This window comes from Dromaius novaehollandiae, chromosome 6 (genome assembly GCF_036370855.1).
Source record: "Dromaius novaehollandiae isolate bDroNov1 chromosome 6, bDroNov1.hap1, whole genome shotgun sequence".
Taxonomy (NCBI): domain Eukaryota; kingdom Metazoa; phylum Chordata; class Aves; order Casuariiformes; family Dromaiidae; genus Dromaius; species Dromaius novaehollandiae.
Window position 1 is genome coordinate 46,298,521 of NC_088103.1, and position 20,088 is coordinate 46,318,608.

The following is a 20,088-nucleotide window of genomic DNA, read 5'->3' on the forward strand; positions in this document are numbered from 1 at the left end:
ATTCTTCTTCAGAAATACATCATTTATTTGCTAATACCCAGAATAAAAATAACATTCATATCTATTAAATTCTTCTCTCATGTAAAGCCACAACCATTCTCCTGAAGTCAGTGAGCTGCAGTTACCTATTTCTGATTCAGTTTGACTAAGAAGCTTGCTTTAACATATTCATAAATGTCACATTCAACTTTTCTGAAGACAGGACTGCTCTTATTTTGATGAGAGTCAGAGGCATATACTTCCCTCGATTTCTTCTTTTTGCAGAAAAATTTTGGTAAGAGATGATCATTTTATATGCAAACTTAAATAAAAGGCATGGATTCCAAAATACTAGTCAGATAAAATATGTGACGTGACAGATACTACATCAGAACTGAACCATAATTAGAACCGTAACGGACCATAACTCCTTTCATCCTTAGGGAAAGAAGCGCATCAGATAGGAAGAGGACAGTGTGCTTTTGCTGGACTGGACAGCACTGAGAAAGTGCAAGTATGTGGGTCAGATCAAGGAACAGGCAAGCTCGGCCCTAATCCCAAGAGGATCCAGAAAGCAGAAATTGCTGACAGCAGTCCCATTCAGGGGGAGTATTACAGTGTACTCAAATTACCTTATTCCTACAAAAAGCATACTTTTCCATGCAGCTAGGTACTCAATTTTTTTACAGTTACTTCAGATGAACAAGTAGCAGGTAGCAAGATAAAAGCGCAGAAATAAATTGGACCAATTTCTTGAAGAAATCTGTCTGGATTACTGAGGCCAGACATCAAAGAGGGGGAAAAAAGCGCGTCCTCCTGCCAAGCTTATGTTTCCATATATGTATTTCCTCCACACTCAGACTTTTCATATAGACTCTGCTTTTTGAATCATCCATCTTGGCTGATATTGCAATACTTAGCACTCATATGCTGCTTTTCATCTTCAAAATGTGAGCAAATTAATCCTCAAGGCTCCACTAGAAGGAAATTAAATAAATAAAGTAAAGCCTATTTTGCAGCCGGGCAGATCGAGGTGGGGAGGTGAAGGAACTTGGCGCGGGGCTCCCAGCACGGGAAGCAGCGCGTCCGGCTCCGGGCTGTGCGCTCCCGCCCTGCCGCCGCTCGCAAGCGGGCATTTCTTCGGGAGCGCGTCCTGCCATCCTCTGCAGCCCTGAGAAACTGCTCCGTCACTTGGACAGGAACGGACATTTTCTGGAAACGGTCTCAAGTTTAGCGTCCAGGAAAGTATCTAATTCGCCTCTTCATCCAGCCCTACACAGAAGATTCTTGTCCTCAAGTACCTTGCATCTGGCTTTTTCTTTCTTCCTCTCTTTCTTGCTTTCTTTTTTTTTTTTGATTTAAGAGGAAAACCTTCCATAAGCAGATGCAGAGAAACAGCTGTTCTAGCAAGCAGCTATGCAGACATGCCTGCTGCCTGAGTCACAAGCTCCTCGCTCAAAAAATGTAAAAGAAACCGTTACATCAGTGATGTTGAATCAGACCATGCCCAAAGAAACATCCACAAATCATACTCGTCCATTGTTGGTGTGAGGCACTAAATTTCTTCCTCACCAGGGCCCTCCTCTTCCCCGTATTTTGTGAGACACGAGGAACCAGCCACTTTTGCAGAGGGGTCCGTGCGCAGGACCTCCCTAACGGCCCCCAGCGCGGCCAGAAAAGCTCGAGGAGCTGAACGCAGCCCTGCTTTGTCTGCGGAAACTCAGAAGCACCTGGACACCCCTTTCAGAGGGGTTTTGGGAAGAAGAAGAAATGAAAGGAAAAAAGTGGAGGGAAAACAGAAAAATGGGGTGGGGGGGAGACGGACAGGAAAATGGAAAGGGGGACAGAAAAAAAGCAATGGAAACAAAAAAGGCCAGACTGGATCAAAACTTCTGGGGAGGGTCCAGAGCTCAATTCTTGACTGAGATTTTTCAAAGATACGAAGGTACAGAAGACTAAAAATGACCTCAAATACTTAAATCTCATTCACTGTTGCAATTTTCTTCAGTGTGTACTGACATTTGTGCCAGGACACACCTAGTCCTCCTTCTGCTGTTAACCCCTTTCTGTTGCATCCACCAACTAGCTAAAAGCACTGAAGCAGACTCACGGACGACACAATTACCCGAACGGACTGGAATACAAGCAGGTGCTACATAACAGCAGCAATCTGACATATAGGCAGTACATCATGTTAAAATACATGCACTTTGGGGAAGCGGTAAGGTTCACTCCCTCCTCGCAGATGTGCAGCTTGTGCTCTGTTGGGGCCGGGGGAAAGGGTGGCGTGGATGCTCTTTCACACTCCCAACAATAAATTCTGTTTTACATAACTTTAAGCATCTATAAAAACAAATCTGTACTATAGAATTTGGCTCCATTACTCAACACACGTGATGAAGAATCAGTGGAAGTTGTGAAGACTGTTGCTTGGAAGGACACGCATCTCTGAGCCGTACAACCCAAAGAAATCACTACATGACTGACAGCACAGGGCCCCTGCAGCCAGGCACACCTTGACAGGGAGATCAGCTCTTAATGCTTCCAGAAAGGTCCCCATGCAGCTTCCCAAAAAGGTCTGCAGTGAGGACAGTGACAGTTTACTGTAGCTTAGCTGCAAAGGAGGAGGCCAGGCTGTTCTCGCGGGCTGCTGGGGGAGGCACGTGCCATGCTCAGCAGACCTGCCAGAGCGCCATGCCCCAGACTGGGACTATGAGCAGAACCGAGCTGTGCCTTTTGATTCCTTCATTCCCAGGTGTAACATAAAATATCAGAGAATTCATTTGAGGGACTGTACTTCAGTGTATTCTGTATTTTCTAACTCTCAGAAAAAAGAAAAGAAAAGAAATGGAACAGTGAAAACTAAAGCAAATTAAATAGCTGGCATCCTTCCCTATAAAATTTGCAAGGCGACAGTATTCATTTTTCTCTGCAAAGCCTTTTGGAGAAGGTAAAGACCCTAGGAACTGAGTGTGTGCCAGGGAAATGCCACTAAATGCAGAAAGAAGAGAAATTCTAGAGATGTTGGACTTACTGTAATATATGTGCTGCTACTCAAAGACATAGGACTCCTGGGACTGAGCATCAGAATGAAAATATCTAATAGAAAATTCATTAAAAGCAGGTTCAGCCTCAATTTTGAATTGAAAACGCATTTGCGGTCCTCCCTGCCTTTCTGAAGCCAGAAAGCAATATCCACTAATGGTTTGGAAAAGCAGGAGAAGCCTCTTGTTTTCGGCCTGGTATCTTCACACGTGTTGTGAAAAGGAGACCAGACGTCGAGGGCAATTATGGTGCATGTGATGCTGCAAAGAAAAATGCCACGCTTCACTTTCACTGCGATTGAAACATCGCTCACTCTTGCTGGAAACAAACCAACAAAAAAAGCCCCAACAAACCGCAGCAGTCTGAAACCTGCCAGAGCAGCTGGCACCCCGCAACACGCGGGGAGCAGCCGAGAGCTCTGCAAGCAACGCCTGGCTCCAGCTGGGCGGACGAGCGCTCTGCCTGCCAGCCCGAGGAACGATTCGGGGTTGGCCGGGAGGCCGCTGATCCGTCGCATGCTTTTGTACCACGCGTGCGGGCATATGACAATCAGCGGGAGATTACAAGGTTTGCAGAAAGATGCTTTTCTCCCTCTCTCTTTCCTAATTATTTATTTTGCAGTCACGGATGATTACATTTTGCCTGTTTTTATTATCATCATGATCAACACGGACTCCAGGCAGCCCACAGGAGAGAGGGAGTATACATTCCTGTTGTCATCTTATAGCCAGTTCTCCTCCCTGACTTCTCTGCTAAGCGATGTTAAAACGAAATGCTGAAAACCTGACACTCTGCAGTACAAAGTGAGATTAAAATATTGTTCTGAAAATATCTACTACTGCAATATAACTAGGGAACAAAACCTAAAGCAGACAATTCTTTATTAAATTTATTACACCAGCAAACATATTTTCCTCTCTAATATTTTTATATATTTAATCAGAAGGTACAGACAGCTCTAGGGTTGCTCTGACACTGAACAAGCAAAACCTTGTTCAAAGCTGTCAACCGACGCAGCGCTGGAAACTGGCATTCTCGGGAAAACATACTAGCAGAGAAAACAGTACCTGCACCACCCAGCAGGCTATTTTTTTTTTTTTTTTTTGCTTGCTATATGAACAAGCCTTGTAATTCTGCCATAAATTCAGAAAGGCTTAACTGCTGCATACCTCAGTTTTTCCATCTGAGAAAGGGGATCATTCTGCCAGTCCTTCATGTGAGCCAAGGCCGCAGGGTAGGGACAGGAGCAGCATGGGGTCTCTGGTCCCCACGTACTGCACGGTGCTCCTGGGAATCAGACCATGAGCAGCACCAGGCCTCCCTCCCTCCTCTCCAGCTGGCTTGGCACAGCCCCATTGCCCGGCTGTTTGCGGGGACGTGGGGAGAGGAGAAGCTTGGACGTGTTAGAGATTATGACATTCAGCCACAAGAGAGTCTCCAGAATAAATGCCAGTCTTTTTGTCCTCTCCATCTCCAGCATGTCATATCAGCACACAAATATCTTCTCTCGTTGTTCCTTTATTTCAGCATGCTTATATAAAGGGAGGAAAAAAAGATCAAGGAGACAGTAATTTCTCTCCTAATGGCACTGAAAACTTTCACTCCAACACACAGCTCCAACACAATATGATAAATGCAACTTGAACCAAAAAGGTAGCCCCAACCATACCACCTTGCCTTGCATTGCTAATACCAAACTGTACTACTACTCGCTCAATTGCAGAACAAGTAACTATGCAGCCTTCTCCACTGCTACGGGGCCTCCATACCACACTGCACCTAAATATTCACCCACAGGCTGGCTGTAGTTGTCTGCAGACTAGTCTATGGAAGGAGTGTGTGGCAACTTTTTTAAAGGAAATCCAGATGCATGGAAAAGTATCATTTTGTAAAATCTAGCCACTGCTGGATTATAGGTATTGGAAAGTCTTAAAACTGCAAGAAGAGATATAATTTTGATTCCCGTAAAATTCGAAAAACTAGTCAAAAGAATTTATTCAAACTTCCCTAAAATATAATATTTAGATGAAGTGCAAGCATGCACTTAATTTCAGCCAAAACCCAAAATGTTTAAAGAGGAAAAGCTAAAATAATGGATACTAGCAATTTAGTCAAACTTAGTAGTTTTGAACCTACAGATGGATAAAGCTGCTTACCATCTAAATTTGCAAAATATTTACGAACTTAGATAAAGTTGGTGATGGCTTGAATTTGCCGTCATCAGTAGCTCTCCAACCAGAAAGGCACTTTCCGATTTTGGAATAAAAGATTGATACTTCTATTTTTATCAGGAATTAGAAAAAAAGATTAAAAAATATTTATCCAACCCATACTTTTGAAGTGAGGTTTAGTTTACAAAAAAAAAAATAACATATTTACTTTTAGCAAAAGCGTAAGAGCATATAAATCCAGCATCTTGGCATCTGAATGTCCATGCTAGATATGTCATCCTTATACCACAGAGCTACTGCAGATAACTGCATTAAGAGTTAAGGATTAAGACAATTACTGTGGGAATACACTTTTCCAGTAGTGGCAGTAACTGAATCTTCCTAAATTCAATGTGGTGCGTACTAAATGGTTGGTGCCAGTACGGAAGGGAAAAATTCTTACCTCCATTAAAACGAAACTTTTACTTCAATTAAGTGAAACCCCAACTGTCAGCTTGCACAGAAACACTGCAGTACAGCTGCTGGCTCCAGTGTTTGCAGATAAAACAGTCAGGGGTCACCGCTTTTTGGCTAAGTTACTACACAGAATTATAACAGCAAGTACATTCTGAGAGGTCCTATTTCTCTGTTTAGTATTTGTTTGTTTAGACTTGTATCCTTCATCTGTATTTCAAGCCACTGATTGTATATAAGTATGTTGATTCATTAACAAATTTTGTCAGCTATTTTCTTTGGCAGTGGAAATGGGCTGTTTCCCTGCTAAATTAATCCAGCCGGAATGTCACTTGCAAACCAATCAGCCCTCCTATTCACAAAGGTCATACAGAGAAGAAGAGAGCGCTTTTTTTCTTTTTTTACCAAAAGAGAATACAAAAGGTTTCTGAACACTAAATCCTCTTTAGAGACAGGTCACATTAGCACTCTAAACGAAGATGTGCAAAGTTAAAGGCTTATGGACAGAGCTAGTTCCTAGGTCAATTTGTCCACTGACTTGAGTGAAAGCTTCATCACACCCCCAAACTCATACGCAGACAGAAGCGCTTTGGGTTTCAGAGGGCCAAGTCACCAAAGCTCCCACAAATTTACAGGAATGGCACACTTTGTGCAAAATATCTTGGTAAGAGGTCTCCTAGCCCTGACATCTGCACAAAACGGCTCTGCCTAGCATGTATGTGTTCTCTGGTGTAGCATCGGCCTCTACATCCCTGCTCCCTTGATGAGTCCTTGTGCTGGTTTCAATTTCTGCTTGCCTGAAGGGTAGGAGAAGAGGCAGAACAGCAGGCATGGGCAGGTCAGAAAGGAGACAGGACCTGCCTACTGCTTGCTTTTCAGACCGAGGAAATACTGCTGAAACCTTGTCTGCCCTCGAGTCAAGCTTTCAAGACAGGCTCTGATATTGAGCCACCAACAGCCCAATAAATCCCTGGTGCTGCGTCTCCATGTAGAAATGACAGCAGCGGAAGAGCGGCAGGCAGAGATGTTCTAAACTTCTGGAGATCTCTGGGATCCTAGGGGATTTAAAGGAATAGGATGGTGACTGATACCATGGCCTGGGATAGATCTTCTCTCCTGATAAAGTAGAACAGAAAAAATTTTTACTGGGGGAATAGAATCTAACCCCATATATTCCCTTTTTTATTGTGTTTTGTTAAATGTTGTGTTATAAACATCAAAAAAAAAAAGTTATGGGGAAATGAAGAGTGAACTCTGCTGCTCTTAAATAATCAAGCTTTGTCTTTCCATTTGCATGTTTCCTGAGACATTGTCAACAGCCTGTCAATCATAAATGTAGAAATTACACCCTTGCTACTTCCCCCTCTAAAGCTGAGTGAGCAATTATTCCCATCAGAAGGAAACCGTCCAAGACAAACCTGAGCTCTGAACTGCTGCCGATGCCAGTGTCCTTAGGAGAAAGCCATCCTACCTCCTAAATGTCCCTCAGATGCCCTCTATTTATCTCAAGTTATCTTTATCAGCTACGCACTCAGACATGTAGGGAATTGAGAACCGAGAAAGATCTGTAACATCTGTTCAAAGTTGTATTTCTTTGTCATTCATAATCATGACCTTTGTCAACAAATCACGCAAGCGTGAAATTAACTTCGAAAATAAGTTATTCCACTGACTTTACCTGGATTACTCACATGTTTAAAGTTAAAAGAATACTTCAGTGCTTTGCTGTGTACAGACCTACTTCTGACAGGGTAAAATGTTTCCAGTTGCAGAAAAACAGCCAGTAGTCACATACCACTCTACTCTCAAACTCAGATTTAATCTTACGGGGGTTCTGTTTCATTTACACTGTATTAAACCTATTTTCTTCTAGACCCACACGCTACAGTCAGCTTTGAAGGAATTTACACACACATATATTACTGTCCCTCACACAATAGAAACTGCAGCAGAATTATTAATGTAATGCAGAATAGTAAAATCAGCTGCTCTGAAGGGTGGTTTATTTTGCAGCTGACAGATGATTTGCTGATTCTGGAAAATCTCTCCAAATGACAAGTGTTGCTAAAACATTTAAGGTACAACAGAACTTAAGGTTCTCAAGAGGGCAATCATATTCAGGAACTAAATCATACTAAGAAATGTGCTTGCTAGTAGGAGCTTGCTAGTAGGTTTTCTGAGACTGACAAACTGAATTCACTGCAAATAATGCTGTTTTTACAATTATGCATGTGCAATGCCCGAAAATCGATCACTTAAATATTTAATGAACACATCCACAAATAAACTTAAAAGCTGGAGACCACAGAGAAGATCATAAACTTTAAGATGTGAAGTCAGGTAGCAATAAACCTTCCAGAACTAACTATAGCATGTTGTCCTAAAAATATGAACACGTCTTGCTCATTCTAAAAATCAGAAACCATCAAATTGACATTAAATATTTCCATAGATAACAGATGGTTTAACACATCGGTCCCCACTTGGGTTTGCCTAATGCATCTGAATCATGTTTTGAAATATAACTCTAGTTTTGGAAAATCTCTAAGGTGTTCAGTAAATGCATTTTAATGTAGAGGCTACTCAAAGCAGCTGTTTCTACTAAGTATGGAAAATTATAACCATTTTTTTTTGCATGACCCAATGCAGAAGTTATGTAATTTTGGGGTCCACTCTACCTCCATCTCCACCATTCTCCAAAGAATAAAATGCTTTGTGTGAAACTACAGTTAAATAACAGCACACACGTATCAGAGCTTCTCATCTATTGTCGCTTATTATTCAAGAAAAACACGTCTGTTTAGCATAGCTACCTCTGCCTCAAGCATGCTGATTTAATGGCTACTCCCAATCTCAGGCTTTCAAGGAGGGGTTGGGGGTCTTTTTAGTTTTGTTTTAAACCTCTGGATTCACCAATTTAGCGTCAATACCTATGTGAAGCATTAGCAATCTTGATTTTAGCAATGGAAGAAAAAAACAATATCACAAAGCAAGCAAGAACGTGACAGAACAGAGAATAAACTGTAACCAGAAGTGCAGGGCTGAATTATTAGGGACCTGATGCAAGGTGTTCAGCCACCAGGAAATCATATAATTCCTTTCTTTAAGGCAGAGGCTAGCGTTCAATCAGAGACTTGCAATTCTGCAAGATGAAAACCCTGGCCAAGACCTCGGTGCGCCCCTTGCCGCATGGTCTGGGCGAACGCCACGCTGCCAGGAAGAGGGGGCAGGCTGGAGCAGCCAGGTCCGCAGAGCAGATCCGCTAGTCCTCCCTGGATCCACCACGTCTCCGCAGCCCATACCCTACGGTGGGGGCCATCCGGCCCTACCTAACTAGCAATTATTCCCCCCTCGGCTCCACGCAAACGTGCCCCCTCACTTGAGTCAAACTCACTAATGATAACCGGAGAAAAGGGAAAAACGACTTGACAAAACTGTCACCAACTTTTTATTTGGTTTGGGATCTCTGAACTGCCTTCTATGTTACAAACTCCCAACACGGGCAATGCCAATTTTAGCATTTCACAGTAATACCTAGAAACTCCTGTAAAAATCAGAAGTCTCATGTCCTTAGCACTATACTTATTTGTTCTAGAACAAAAATCTTCTTGTAGACACCCCATTAGAGAGATAAGTAAACCAGAAAAGAAAAATTGGTAAATATTCTACTTCTTCAGAAGCAAAGCTCAACATCTCAAAATCTTGTTAGTCCAACAGGTCCAGGTTCTCAAAAAAGCTAACTTACAATCCTGTCATATCCTACTTATATTTTAAAAAGAGATGGAGATTGCATCTTAGAATTATATAAATCCAAGTTTATTGCAGGTACAAGAGAGTTTAATATGCTCAGCAGTGTCTGTATTCGCAGCTTTATGTTCTTTTAATCTCCGACATGGAATGCAAATAGTTTCCTCAATTGCAGCATGCTCCACATTCCTGAAGGAAGGCACACCCTTTGACAACGATTAGGGGAATATAAAGCTAAATCCACATTTACTAAATGAATTAAATCCTCCTCTGGTTGCGAGGAATGACTGAAACAGAGCAACCTATGCATGTGGCATCCACGTTTTGTTTCAAGGACAGGAAATGAACAACTAAGAATCACTGAAAATAACATCAAGAAGGGTCATGATTTGGGCCTAACACTGAATGACGAAGTGAACTGGATTCTGTGTCGCAGCTGGGTAATGTTAGAGTTCATCCAAGTGGTTGGTAATAAAAAGCATTCCTTGTTGTTTTACTGCAGAGCACTAAAGAGGTGCCCCACCGTGTTCCACTGAAGTTCTCCGTCACCAGCTCAAGCCAGCGTGAATGCTTCTCCTTTGGACACTTGCTTTCACATGCACATTCCCTCCTCTTAACTTAATACATAGAGCCACACTGTTTATGTCTTTGGTCTCTCTGTTACAACAAAAAGCACCTCTGCTGCTTTTATTTCACCAGCAGGGAAGCCTACAGAACCACATTGCTCCTTGCTAACATTTTATGGAAAATTTTTCCATAGGATTGAGTGATCTTTGGTTTTCCTCTGACAAGCAGCATGTAGCTGTCCTGATCTGTATTCCCAAAACATACTCTTGAGACACTCATAGGTGAAAGTAGTCCAACAGCTGAGATGCTAAACGAAGACTTCAATGATTTTGGTTCCACGATGGGCCTTGTCACACACTTCCAAAGAGATCCCTTGTAAAGGGTTTCATTTCTGTACGGTTCTGTACCCCTTCTGTCTGCCATGTGTATTTACTTGACAAGCAGGTCAGAAGAAGCCCCTCTGAACTTCAGGGCTTACAGGTGATTTTCTCACAAAGATACTGGTCCTGTGTTACTAAACTGTCAGATTTGCTCTCCACATCTGAAGGATGGGGAAAGGAGAGGAAACTCCTCAATACAACCCGGTGTGTCTACAAATGATGCAACAGCTTAAAACAGAAATTTTTCACTACTCAAAAAGCTCTGCTCAAGGAAAATCACAGAGGGCCTTGGTCGACCAGGTGATAAATACCATGGCATCAGGAAGGGTGGGCTGGGGGACAGCTACTGCTATGTCAAGTATCATATACGTAGCCTGGCAAGCTTCTGATTTGGTGAATATAACCAAATTACAGGAGACCTAGACACGTGCCTCTGCTTGAAGAGGACAGTGAGCTGGGAAGTAGCTCTGCCAGCTACAGGCAAAGAGCAGCACTAGGTGGGTGAGTGGGCTTCCTCCTACGGCCAAGGAGCAGAACATAACTCACCATGCGGCCGAGGCTAACCGAGGAGGAATACTCCACACAGCCAGCCACCAACCCCAGCTGGAGAGTGGCCCCTAACAGCTCCACATCTCAGATGCCTGTGGTTGCAGTGTCTGCCCAAGTTATCTTCCCTGCTGCACACAGGAGGAGGATTCTCCGGCATCCTGTCTCTGAAAGCTTCCAGACAGGGATGGGAGTTATCAAGAGAGATGTCAGAGCACATGGAAGAAGATACAATATTTATAGTCCAGAAATAAGGGCTCAAGCTCTGCTTTGATCGCTGATCTCATTAATAGTGTAAACATCCCATCATCAGCTCCTTGCCAACAAATGCACAGAACTCCCATTGAAAAGCCCAGCAGAGCTAAGCCCAAGTACTTGACTCATACTCCCCGAGCGGACACCGACTGCTGCTGTGTGGAGGCAACCTATGGCAGCAGGGGAGGCCAGGGAGGGATGAGTCCTCCAAAAAACGTTCCAAAGTCTGCGGGATTTTCCACGTTACTGTAAATAAAAGGGATTACTGCAGGAAAGAAGGACAAACCCAAACCAAATAAAAATAAAGATGACAAGAAAACACTGAGAGGCAGTATTTCCGCTTTCAATACCATGTAAATACAGATGTATATGAGGATTCTTGCTCTATAAGAGGAGGTCAAATACAAGCAATTGAAATGGGAATAAAGCACTCATGTTAGGGGCCTGTTCTGTAAGTGTCAGGTAGAAGATTTGGCACAGGTTGCTTTTAAACTATTGATTTTCGAATTTAAAGCCCTCTCTAAGAACCTCCAGTATAAACTGAATATGTAACAAATACACTCACTCATTTCGCTCCAGATTGATGAGTAGTTGTTCACTTCCAGCTTGTATCACAAACTGCAGCAGTGCTGGGTGATTCTGAAAAAGGAAAACAAAGTTGGCTGAGCCCAAATCCAGTAACACCCTTGGATAACCCACCCTGCTACGGTGTGCTGAGGATCCCCGCATGCCCCTGCCCGGCAGGGAGCCGAACAAACTTCCTCCGTCGCAGAAGCCAGGCCCAGACGGGGAGGAGCAGGCAGCTACAAACAGAAGAAGGAGAATCGTCTGCGATGTAGCAGCTCTTCATATGCGGCACAGTGTTAACAAACAGCAAGAGGCAGCACAGTGCCATGGGGTATCACCCCTGTGTCTTCGGGACACCAACTTGCACCTTTCAGCAGCTGTGTCACTTGCACCTCTCCACAGAGTGCATCTTGTTTGTGAAGATAAGGATAGTAACACCGCCACATCATGTTCAGGAAACCCCTTTGATATGGTTTCGAATTTTCTCTTTTTCCTCTCCTTATGATAGTATAACTAGGTCTAAATACTAATATAATCTCTTATCAATGCTTAACCATAAGGTTAAGCATGTTAATCACTTTGCACATAGAAATGCACATGCAACATAGATATAAAACCATCACGGAAACTAAACAGAACATACAGTGATGCTGAATTAGTTCTTCTCTATAAATAGCTACATATTTTAATATGTATTTTGTAACTTCTCATAGGGAATAATTAGGTTTTAGCTAATAAACAAACAAATAAATGGTGTTGGAGCAATTAGAAATATAGTCAATAATATTCTCAAGTATCTTTGTGAGAACAATACACCAAGCACACAAACATTTAAGAGAACTTTCTAAACAAGACGTCAATAGTTGAGCACAGAGAAATCCCAGTTCCATTCTAGCATGGGAGCAGGAATCAGGACATCCAGACTTCATTTCCAATGCTAACATGACTGCGCGCAATCTTTACATAGCTGTTCCCCTGATTATCAAAAAAGTTCCTTTTTCTTGCGAATATCTGAAGCTAAATTCACTATTTTTTGGAAGCTCTAACAGGTCATCATAAAGGTCTGGGCACAGAGCTGAACAAGTAGCTCTGCAGCAGAAGGAAGTGGAAGCTCAAACCCTTGCTTGCTGGAAGGGCCAACATACCTACACGAGCTCTTGAGAGCTGTACTTCACACGAGAAAGCACAGTTTATGATATGCTAGTTACTCTTAATCCAAAAGTCTGAACTCCCATATATTTTAAGACTGTTTACAGTCAACTTATGTTTCATTAAACAGACTTACTGGATAGCTAGACAGTAATTCCTTGTTTTGAAATTCTGACAATAGCTCAATAAATCAGTTGTTCCTCTATTCATTCAGCACACTTCTTTGAAGATTTAGGCCAGCCCGTCACAGAACTGCAGCAGTCTAATTTTAGGTGTTAGTATTTAACTGATTTATTGAGAAATGTGTGATTGACTGAATCGAAAATTTGTGATTGTTACAGCAGCACCCTGATGGAAACTCAGTCTGCGTGACTGTCAAAGCACCCCACCCATGAAATGCAATGCTTTTAAATGATTTGGAAAATTGTAAATGTTTATTAAAAAGTGAAATTATGAGGAGATTGTTATAGACTAAACAAAATGGTAATTTTATTATAAGAAAAAATATCTGACAACTCCCCGGTGCTCTCAGGCAATATTAAGCACAGACTGTGACTCACAGGATTGCTTTCTTCTAAGCACCCTGCACCACCGGTCGTGCAAAATCAAACATGTTTCCCCCTTCCCACACAAAAGAGCAACAATGAAATTCCGCATCTATGTGAACTTTGCAGAAACTAGATCCCACTAGAATGCTAAATAAATGCTTCAGACTATCCTTGGCATTCAGCAAACACATGGGAGTCATTTAGTGGATGAATATTTAGAGGCAATTTTGATTATCACTTTAATATTATCGCATTGGTTCCAAAACCCATATGATATGCATATTATAGAGTTTTGAGAGAATAAAATACAATTAACTACAATAGAACGCAGTAAATAATTAAGATACTGCAGTAGCACAAATGTGTTCTTTTCTGCTAAAGGCCCCCTCTAAATATGCAGATGATAAATATGTTCATTCATGAGTGTACTATGGTACTTATTTGACAGTCAGTTGATGTTAGCAAAATTAAAAAAAGGTACGAAATAAAACAGACTGTTACAAAGCAAAAGTCATCACTCAGAATTTCTAAAGCTGAAACATTCTCATTATAGAGAACACTAATGTACCCCAGTTAGGATGCTAGACTGTTTTGCATGAGACCCCGGTTCAGATCCTTGCTTTAGCATAGATTTTGCTTTCAAGTGGCCCATTTCCCTGTTTGCTGTCTGGGAGAAGGAAGAGATGAAACTATAGTTTTTCTTATTCTGTCTGACAGTCATAAGGATGAATACAGTAAAAATTACAAGCTGCTCAGGTGGTATGGAGATTTCCATAGTGGTATGGCCATTTATTCCACATATAATATCTTTAAAATTATAAAATATGAATTTGAAATGAACCTTATTAAAAGAGCATTATTTACACCATAATAAATACTTTGGGGTGTTTCTACCTTCTTTTCTCTACAGACTTAGGCTCTTTAGTCCCTTCTAGTTGGAAACTTCAATTTTCCGCTTTTTTTAGGCAGTGAGCTTTCTGCAGTATATGACAAAATTCCATCAGCGCACACAAATAGTTCCTTGATATCTTAAGAGGCGGAACTGACTTCAAAATGATTGAAGTAATACTCTCCTTAATTTCCCCCTTTTATTTAGAGCATTTTCATTCAAATCTACATGGAATTATATCAGGGGAGAGAGAAAGGTATTTGCCCCCATTCGTTTGCTCCCTGCTTGCTGAGGGATGTTAGTTAGTTTGAACTGGCATTAGTGAAACCTGCTCAGTAATTTGAAAAAAATTAGTGAAACACAACAAGTGATGAACCTTTACTTAAGGCCACGCAAAAATGATGTCTGATAAATCACTTTAAAAAAAAGAATAAAGCATTTCTTGAACAACAGGAATCTGGTGAGACAGTAGCAAAGTAACATATCAAAGGAGAAAGAGAGAGACTCTACACAACCAACTCTCTGAGCCAACTGGCAGAGAATTCTCTTGTTTTCTTACAACGGAATTAAAATCAATATGCTCAGTTTTTACCTGCTGAACTAGATTTACGGCTACTAGATTTATTGCAGTCCCCTAACGCAAATGACTCAGAAACACAAGCAGAATATTGTACCAGATTCAAGCACAAACTAATGAGAAAACAACATTTATTCCATAAGAAAAAGCCTGAGCTTCAAAAATTACATGAGTCCAACTGAATAAAAACAGTTGCAAGTTGTTATGATATCCGTCAGGGGTGGATATTTTTGTAAGCAGCAGCTTACTGGAAATTACTCTCTCAAACTGAGGAACCATCTTTCCCCTGGCCATACCACACATTTAATTTTCCTTTTCCAGTTTGAGTTGAAAACTCCACAGAATGGCTGAGGCTGGCAGGGACCTCCAGAGACCATCTACTCCAACCCCCCTGCTCCAGCAGGGTCACCTAGAGTAGGTTGCTCAGGGCCATGTCCATTTGAGTTGTAAATGTCTCCACAGGTGGAGACTCTACCACCTCTTGGTCAACCTGTTCCAGTGTTTGATCATCCCTACAGTAAAAGAGTGTTTTCTTATGTTTAAATGGGTTTTCCTGTACTTCTGTGTGCACCCGTTGCCCCTTGTCCTTTCACTGGGTGCACTCTGTCCCATCATCCAGGTCAATAATGAAGATGTTAAAGAGCACTGGTCCCACTACCAACCCCTGGGATACACTACTAGTGACTGGCCTCCAGCTGCACTTTCTGCTGCCGATCACATCCCTCGGAGCCCAGCAGTTCCGCCAGTTTTCAGGAAAAGAATGTCAAGTTTAATTAATAGGTGTTTTAAGTACTATTAAGTTGGGGTTTTTTTCCCCTTTAACGACACCAATCTCTAGGTCTTTATTCAGAAAGAGAAAGGAAAGGGTGGCTTTGAGATTAAGGGCTTCCATTGTGAATCTGGAGATGGTGTCAAGATGGTGTTGAGAGCCCAGCTCTACCATGGACTTCATGTTGGTTGGGACACCTGGGATCCATCACAGGAAACAGCCCAAATCCCACTGACCCCAGTTAAGCCAGGTTGTTGGATCTCGACTTTTTTTGTGCTTCACTTATCCTTTCTACCTCTTTCCTCCAGTTTGCCTCTGCAAATTGGATACAGCAATATTTTCCTTCCTCCTGTCTTTGACTACGTAGCACGGAAGCTGTTTTAAAGACGTGCTGCCTAAAAACAGGGGTGAGCAAATTGGTACCTTTCTTTTGGTGGCGACATCAAAACATTACAAGAATACTAGTTCAAGAACAGCAGTGAGTAAAGCTTTCTTCCTTAGTTGCACAAGTTTTGTAACATTAATATGGATATAGTATCAGCAGATAGATTTTGAACTTTCCTATATTTTGATGAGCTAATTTCTAATAACATTGACATAATAGCCACAAAAAAAAAAAAAAAAAAAAAAAAGAAAAGAAAAAGAAAAGAAACACAGCTTTCATGCATGAAATACTAATAGCTATTTCTTTGGAGCAGATTTGTTCACCTTGGTGGAATGCCCATTCTGGAATTTCAATACAAAGTAGATGCCACAGAGCATAGTTTTCTGCACAGTAATCTATGAAAAAGTACTAATCACTGCTGGATCATTTCTTCCTTTAAACTGTGGATTTGGCACATCCTGGGATCACACTGCAGTACTGCTAGCTTTCCCCTCCATACTAACTCTTGAGATTGGGATAGAATACTTTCAATCATTTCTGATTACAGCGGAATAGAGAGAAAACTGATGAAGTGGTCAGTCCTAATGTTTATGACTACAGCTTCCTCACTATAAAGAAAAAATAAAGGATTGTATCAGATTAAGATAAGTGAGTTGGATTAGTATATCCAACTTTAAATAAAAATTATTCTAGTATTTATATAACAGAAATAAAAGAAAATAAAGACCAAGGAAAGAATGTAAATAAAGTCAAAGCAGCAACATTAATTCATTTGGAAAGACAAATGCATTTTCAACTGTTCGAATCCAATATTTGAGAACAGAGATCAGTATCAAAAGGGATGATTTTGCTTCTGTGGTTTCAAGTTAAGCTTTAAATACTGTCCTAATATGGCAGACTGAAATAGGTAGGTTTGTTTAATCCAGGGGAGTGGTGTCCAGGCCCTCCACCTGACTGCCCAGAGCTGCTATTAGCTCCACTAAAGCCCATCTTGTGACAGGACCGACTGTGTGTGCCTTCAACTTGACCTATGGCTGTGACCTGCTAAGTCACGTCAGGCCATGGATTGCATGAACTGTCCTGACAGGCCACTGATGGGACACTCTCATCTGAAGTTGGCTAAAATTGGTGACAAAGTTACAAAAAATCTTTTAAGAATTATGGATTGCAATTAGTTGCATACAAGAAGCCTACTGACATTCAGCATGGACTAAAAATGAAAAACACAGCAAAAACTCAGATTGTCACATTTAATAATTAATTGTCTGGGCTTTAATTCAAAGTAAGAGAAATCCCATTGTCAGTAACAAGCACAGGAGAAGAGATTCTGGAAGCCAGCCTTGCACAAGGCTCATCAGACGCGCGCATTTCTGTATCAGACCATAGCTACCAAAGTACAATTTTCCCATAGGATGCACAGCAATAATGTACATGCAAAAGGTAAGTGTCATTTATTTTGACTGCCTACAGCAAACCCAGCCCACGTGTGTATGTAGTCATGTGTAGCAGCTTGACATAGTGTTACACAAGGCAGTCAGATGCAGAAGCAAATCACTGTTTGTTTACGGAAACAGTGAGCAGAACAGGGAAGCAGACATCTTCAAAGTACAGAGAAACCAGAATGTGTTTCCAAAATTTCAGTGTATATTTAGAATCAAAGTAAATACATATCTCATTTATCACCCCAGCAATAGATTTCTTACTGGAACATTTGCTCCTTGTAGAATCACAGCAAAAGCAACTGCCAGGGACCTAAAGGTGTTTAATCCATCCCCCCCGTAAAGGGCAAGCATGATAGAAGCTTGTCTAGCCTGTTTGAAGAAACCTCCAATAAACATAACCTGTTCTTAAAAACTACTACAGTCTCCACTGACAATTGTTTCAGTGATTAACTATCCTTACCAACAGAAAGGTTTTCCTAAGGTCTAACATGAACCTCCCTTATTGAAATTTATGTCAGTTATTTCTTTCAGTATTCCCCATGGATAAAAACACTAATAAATTATCTTCCTATTAAGAACAACCCTTGACATGCTAGAATATTTCCCTCCTTTAGTCAAGGGGCACCCAAGCTGTAAATCTTGGTCATCTGGTTGTATCCAAGACTTTTCCACTCCATCTTTGTTGACTGGGGCTAAAACACACCACATAAGCTAACAGCAGAACCTCCAGCTCCCCACCACACACCTGCTCACTTCTGAAAATCCTTGCCTAGGGCTTTATGGAATTGATTTACAAAACTGGAGAGACTATCTGTACCAACTGCAAAGCACCGGGCACGGGTGGAAGAGGTTTTGTGGGTGCCACAAGGGAGTTCCAAGCATGCCCTGGATGGAGATCTGATGGCAAGAAAGAAGTGCAGTGCTTTTCACTGTTCTCTTTTCTCCTTTATACTAAAACTGCCAACAGAAGTGTGAATGTAGCTGCTCTGATACAGAAATTAACTACTCTGAAATGGACAAAGCCAACTCTGATTGTCACCATTTGGTGACACAGCACTGACACTGGTCAAACTCTACTAATGATGTGACAAAGGGATGACCTCTGAGGTCCCTCAAGCCATATTTTCTGATTTGATATAAAGTGAAGACAATTCTTTCTCCTTTATCAAAACATACCTGCCAAGTTTTTACCATCTCTATGTCTCAAAGAATAAGGTTTGCATTTTTTGAGTTTTAAAGGTACCTAAAACTTCATAGGGAATCTTTCAATTTTGTGTCTAATACGAAGACTTTGTTGACCTGTGGCTTTTTCTTTCCTTTCTAATTATTAGTTTAGACTTAGAACCAGACAAGTAAAGAACCAGACAAGTAAAGAACCATAGACAAGTAAAATGCTAACTATAATGCTCTCTCAACTGTGTGAGGAGACAGAGTCCTTTGCTTTTGTTTGTTCTTTTAAATTTTATTATTAAATCAAGGGCACATACTGAGATGTCACGAGCAGATCAGGATGCCATGAAGGTTGAGACATTTACATCCTGAAGGGATTTGGGGTAGGGAGGAAGTAGTTAGAGCTCTGGCAGGACTTGCTAAATTTTGTGTTGTGCTGCACAGTTCTCATGTAACCATGGACAAATCAATTAGTTTCTCCATGCTGTAGTTCCTCATCAGTAAAACAGAGACAGTGGCACATCCCTCTCTCACAGATTGTTGTCAAGTTAAGTGCTGAGATATTCGGTTGCAGCGGTGCTACAGGTTATTATAAACATGCTGTATGGGTTTAGAAAACAGTCGTAGACAGCTTGAGGAAATCCTTACTTTGAAGAGTTCTGGAGATATATAAGCCATTCTGTGACTTAAAACTGTAGAGGCCGGCTGTGAAAAAATATGTTGTCCATGTGAACTGTTGACAATGTGTTATAGTAGCACTTTCCTTATTGCCTCTTTCCAGAGTATATGCTATGTAATATTGTAAACATCTTGCATGTGGAGATCAATTTTCTGAAAGCTGGGTGAAGTCTCTTTTGTACATCTCCCTTGATTTTATAGAAAACTTGTTACACGCAAATCCTCGGACTTCACCAGAGGCACTTCTATGGCTTTCCAGGAGCATAATGCCATAGGCAACGGTGGGTAGCAGCAGCAGACTAGGATCCATGGCATCTGTGACTCCGAGAACCATCAAAGCTTCAAAAGCTTTTCCGGAAGGGGGAAGGGATGAGAGGATTTAACTGCAGTGCATCATAAGTAGACAAAATCCTGAGATGACAATTTCAACCGTTAACAATAAGCACGAGGTAATTCAAAACACATTCTGGGATGTCAGGGCTGTAAAGTCCTTCAGGTGGATCACATGGCCTGTACTGCAACACTGTTTAATTTTAAATTTAGAGTGAACAGAGACATGGTGTTGGGGTTGGGTGTTTTCTTGTTGTTGTTGGGTTTTTTTGGAAAGATCGTCTGAGTGGAAGCATGTTCAGCCCAGAGCTCATTGTGTCTTTTTTTTTCCTTAGCATCTTTTATGCAGTTCAGTGTTTGTAGCTCTGATAAAAGTACCTTTCTGCTTATGGATGTAGAGTGTGGCTGTGTTTGTGACAGATAATGCAGTGGTAGGCCTAC

At 41.4% G+C, this 20,088-nt stretch overlaps 1 protein-coding gene across 2 annotated transcripts in view; it reads right to left on the reverse strand.

Annotated features, from left to right (window-relative positions):
- Positions 1-20,088, reverse strand: part of ADAM12 (ADAM metallopeptidase domain 12) — a 193,275-nt gene that overhangs the window by 133,850 nt on the left and 39,337 nt on the right. For both annotated transcript variants that reach the window (XM_064514372.1, XM_064514371.1), the window contains exon 3: positions 11,709-11,782. In XM_064514372.1, coding sequence (XP_064370442.1) covers positions 11,709-11,782 — 74 coding nt within the window. The remainder of the gene's footprint in view (positions 1-11,708; positions 11,783-20,088) is intronic.